Source organism: Alligator sinensis, unplaced genomic scaffold (genome assembly GCF_000455745.1).
Source record: "Alligator sinensis unplaced genomic scaffold, ASM45574v1 scaffold154_1, whole genome shotgun sequence".
NCBI lineage: Eukaryota > Metazoa > Chordata > Crocodylia > Alligatoridae > Alligator > Alligator sinensis.
In genome coordinates, this window is record NW_005842072.1 from 1,767,876 (window position 1) to 1,773,101 (window position 5,226).

At 37.2% G+C, this 5,226-nt stretch overlaps 1 protein-coding gene across 7 annotated transcripts in view; it reads right to left on the reverse strand.

The window, feature by feature from the left end:
• The window catches only part of APAF1 (apoptotic peptidase activating factor 1), a 75,661-nt gene that overhangs the window by 35,587 nt on the left and 34,848 nt on the right, over positions 1–5,226 (reverse strand). For 3 of the 7 annotated variants that reach the window (XM_006023636.3, XM_025204181.1, XM_014519955.2), the window contains 3 exons: positions 4,022–4,206; positions 2,976–3,099; positions 372–497 (listed from right to left, as the gene is read on the reverse strand). In XM_006023636.3, the coding sequence (XP_006023698.1) occupies positions 372–497; positions 2,976–3,099; positions 4,022–4,206 (435 nt within the window). Of the gene's footprint in view, positions 1–371; positions 498–1,680; positions 3,100–4,021; positions 4,207–5,226 lie in introns of those variants that run through there. The other 4 variants (XM_014519957.2, XM_025204182.1, XM_025204183.1 and 1 more) reach the window with 4 other exon arrangements.

The window sequence follows — 5,226 nt, forward strand, 5'->3', positions numbered from 1 at the left end:
ATCCATAAGAACTACTTCACAGTCAGGGCGGCTAGGATCTGGAACCAACTTCCAAGGGAAGTGGTGCTGGCTCCTACCCTGGGGGTCTTTAAGAAGTGGCTTGATGCCTACCTGGCCGGGGTCACTTGAGCTGTTTTCCTCCTGCCCAGGCAGGGGGTCAGACTTGAAGATCTACAAGGTCCCTTCCAACCCTACTTCTATGATTCTATGATAAGTTAAATTAAAAACAACAACAACAAAGCTTACGTTCTACATAGATTAGATCTCAACGAAAATGGTCTTAAAAATTGAATCACCTGGAATTGGTTAGAGTTTAGAAAAAAACCCTCCTTGTTCTAAGGTGAAAAGGTGTCAGAGGACCATTTTCTTACCTTCGCTTTGTTATCTGCTGAACAAGTTGCTATGAATCTACCATCTGGAGAGAAAGCGCAATAAAGTACTTCATCATCATGAGCTTCTATATTCTGAAGTTTCTCTCCAGTTTCTGCTTTAAACACCTATGCAAGCAAAATATAACATGATTCTGAAATCTTATATCAAACATGCTTTGAGGCAAATTTAATACTGTACCATGTAAGGTAAAAAATTGCCATGTTCTGCAATTCAAATATTTAGGAACATTAAAGGGCAAATTAACCAATAGTTAAGGCCAAAATTTAATTTATCTTGTAGTGTGTTCTTAATTTTATTTAAAAGTAACCTCTGAATTTTCAATATCTACTTTTTCAAACTTGGACTTTAGAGCAAAGACTAACTGAACTATAAAAATGTCACAAATTGTTAAAAAGGAGAGACTCTATAGGATAAAATTAACCTTGAAAATATTGTCAGAGGCCATGATTTAGATTTAATATAAACAAGTTAGTTAGCGACACAATATGTGTTATGGTAATGAGCACACTGGGAAAAAAAATCTTAAATCTCTTAGGCCAAGTGCCTTTTCACACTCTCCATTACTTAATATTATTTTTTTAAGACATTAAGGAAAACAAACACTTAGGTGTCAAGTAATAATATTGTTATTTTAAACCCTAAAGTGAAAAATGTGGGCTGTGTGAGAGTAGTAATTTGCCTTTTTCTCCTTCATGTGACAAACTTTGTTTATAGGCATTTAATACATTAAAATGAGGAATTCTACATTTCCTTACATCCAAGTAATGAGATTACCTGGATGTAAATATTATTTACTGCTAGAAAAGTTCTTAATCTCAGAAAAATGAGAGAGTAGGCAGATACTTCAAAGTCTTATATAATAAATATCACTGTCCTGGTTTCTTCTGACTCCAAAATGGAAAAAAGAAAATAGAGGAGCAGAGGGAATATTTTCAGATCGACTTTTAAGATAGCAGAATTTAAGCATGAGTTCTTCACTGAGTCTTTCCTCCCTCAGCTACTGATCTTTAAATTGTTCAAATACTTAAGATTTTAACTGAATCAAAGGTAATGTAATTTTAAAATGTTTTTGTGCTTTTATTCCCATTCAGCTCTACAAGGAAGTACTAACAATAATGAAACTGATTACCTTAAAAAAAAACAACCCAAAAAAAGATCATCCTGAATATTCTAAAGGGACAGTAAAATATAAAATCTGCAATATGTTAAGGAAAATCTGCTTTTGCAGAACTTAAGGATTACTGACTGCTTTGCTTACAGACAAGATATATACATAGTCGCAGGGAGAGGATATCTGAAGAGTGGTACATTTCCAGGCATTTATTAGGAAAAATATTGGTAATGCAAAGTTTAAACATGAGAGGTTTTTTTTTTTATTAAGAAATACAATCATTAAAAATACAGGGTCCTTTTAAAAAAGCTTTTCCAAACCATATGCTGCTACATTTCTTCCACTTTTTAAGAAAAACCCTTGGTCTTAATGATGAGATCATTAAGTAGAGACGTACATCACAATAACTTCAGCACAGCAGAATAAAAAGTACATCCATCAGAAATAATCTGAATGGGATGTCATCAAAATTGTGTAGCAGCCAGCAAATGAAAACAGCAACAAACATTAAATATCCAAATGAACAGTGTATAACTAGGAACTGGAAAAAAGCCAATAACAAATAGTATTCAACTTGCTAAGCAGTCAAAATACTACAAAAGGCTTGCAAAAAACATACTCTTTACCCTTACCTTGGGCTGTCTGTAATATGGATACCTTAACTGGATTACTGGTTGGCTGACTTGCTAGCATTCTTGAGAGCTGGCTGGCACCCTCCAGGCAGACTGCTGGCAAATTGGCATCAGTCACTTTCCCTCAGCCAGCTTTTAATTGCAAGCCTTCTCTTTAAACCCCACTTTTCATTATATTACCATCTCCAATTTCTGAAACTCATTTTCCCCCACTAGCACTACATTAACAGATTATTCACAGAAGAATGATAAAAGTACTATAAATGTCTACATATACATACATATATATACATATATACACACACACACACATACATACATACATACATACATATACACACACACACACACACACACACACACACACACATATAGTTTTACTGTTTCCATACGATGACTGGTACTGGCTGTTTTTAACACTGACAAACAATTTTTCAATTCTGTGGAAAAGTTAAGGTTAACTGCAGCATAATTTGTCACAAGGGAATACAGAAAAACATGTTTTGTGGGTGTATTGGTAGGGTTACATCAGGCTACAAGGTCTATACCAACAGAAACAGTCCAGTATGCATACAGGATGCAATAGCGTTTAGAAGACAAACCCATAAAACCCCTGTACACATCTAGATAAAAAATGATTCTATAAACACAAGCAATACAGTCACATATAATTAAACAACCTTGACTATATGACTTTAAATTATTTTCCCTCTGAAGAGTTCTAGTTTCCTGGCACCTTTGCATAATAAAGTAAAATAACAAGAACAAACTCAGAAAAATCTTAGTACTGTGTGGCCAGAGACGTGCATTTCAGTTTTACTTGAGTATGCATATTTTACCTGCAGTGTTCTGTCAGCTCCACAAGAAGCTATTTTCTGTCCATCCTGGGAAAAGCAGGCATGGTAAACTGCATCTGTGTGTGGTCGGACAACCAAACGGGAGAGGTTCTTCATGCCTTTATTTCTATAACACAGGAAGGTAATAATCAGTGATTTTAGAACAATCAAGTAATCCTATCTTAGTGTTTGCTCTAGACTTGTACTGAGGACTGTCCCCCTAGTAAAGCTCAGCTATAAGTAGGTAACAAGTAATTCAGAGTGCTGATTATATGGAATATGGCATATTTATTGAAAAAACTACCGTGTCAGTTAGGGCATGGCAATGGGCTGGTAGTCTCAGAGGGACCTTTGACATCAACTCTTCACATTTCTTGGGCATAATTTATTTTACAGATATGGTTTAACCAACACATGAGATCCTTCTCAGATGTTCAACCAATACGGTTATATTTCCTACAGCTGACTCACAGATCCAGATACAAAGACAAAAAAAAAGTTTTATTTTTCATTGTTTGAGAGTGAAGTGTCTGAATCGATAGACTAAGCTTTATTTTTATAAGATGCATTTTTACCAGATTTACCAAGAGTTTTTCCAAAATCTTTAAGATGTAAAAAAAGATTTGAAAAAAATCTAAGTAGAAACACATTAGCCAAAAATAATTAGTACTTTTGAAATGCCAGTAGTACAAATAAAGAAAGGACAGGTTGAAATCTGAATAGTTAAGTAAAATGAGATCTTAACATCAGTGGGGATTACTTGATTATGGCCCTGCACGCTACATCCGGTGTGCAGGGCAGCACAGGGCCCAATTCTAGCATGGCCAAGGGAAGGCAGCACATAGCCCCACGAGTCCAAACCCAGTACACAGGGCCAGGCAGAGGCAGCACAGGGTCCCAGGCTCCAATACCTAGGACACAGGGCCAGACAGAAGTGACATAGGCCCCGGTGCCTCAATCCCAGCACAAGGGACTGGGCAGAGGAGGCGCAGGCCCCTGGGGCCCCAATCCCAGGCTATTGGTGGGGTTGATTGACGGTGTCTACTTACATCCATTCCACATAAAATGCCCCTTTATCAACTTCTTGGTGTGCCTTTAGTTTAGCTTGTTGATATACTTCTGAGGTTTCTGGTTGACAAAGCCCTAACTGTACAATATCAGGAAATGGCTGTCGTCCAAGAAGGTGTCCATTTAAAGAGAGAAATTTCTGAAAGTTCTCACGTGCTAGGCTATTCTGTATGAAAAAGAGGTTTGATAATATCTCCAGAATAGGAAAAAATAAATAAATAAATAAATAAATAAAAATCAATGGTCTCTTCCAATATGTATTATTTTATTACTCTTTCAGAAACATGGTTTATATTAAGTCTTTCTTGAAAGGAACGCTTAAGGGTTGGGTCAGGTCAGATTTTATTTCATAAGGTGCATGTTAGATGAATTCTTCTTGAATAAGTGCCCAGATACTGCAATAATTACTCTCATTAAATAGCACCCTTATCTGAAAGCAGTATTATTGAGGTAAATAGGGCTAATGACAGAGCAAAGATAAAAGCATGTTCCATCAGGATTAAGGGACTTCAAGCACTCTTCCAGAGTCTTGTTTTAATACCATATTTACCCAAATCCAAGACGACTTTGAATTTAAGACACCCCCCCCCCCATAATTAGATTCTATACATGAAATATTATAAATTAGGGGAACAGGAAATGACAATTTCCCATGTACAGAATACAATTGGCCCCCGCCCCAAACAGGTCTCCCTCCCTAAAACACCACTCCTTCGCATGGTCTCTACTGGGTGCCACCCTCGTTGTGCTCCCCCCCACACAGCTACTACACAGTCCTGGAGCTGAGGCTGCAGCAGCTACTTGTCTCATGTTGATGGGGGATACACAGGGGACGAGACAGGACAGATTCACAGAAGTTTATGGCTGGAAAGGACCTTGTGAGATCATTGGATCCAGCTCCCCTGCTCTGGGCAGGAAAGACTGCTGGGGTCAAATAACCCTGACAAAGTGTGCATCCAATGGGACGGGACACCCTTGTCTTGGACTTGAGTAAATACAGTAATTATACAAGATTTTTTAGCTTCGTATAATTACAATAATCAGTTTTAAGACTGAAAAAAGAAAAAAAACCATGCAGGTACTGAAAACACTAAAATCAGCATCTACATGTAGACCATGGTGTCCATGGATTAATTTTCTGATCCCCAACTACAGCCTTTACTTGAAGATGACTTCAGAGTTCACT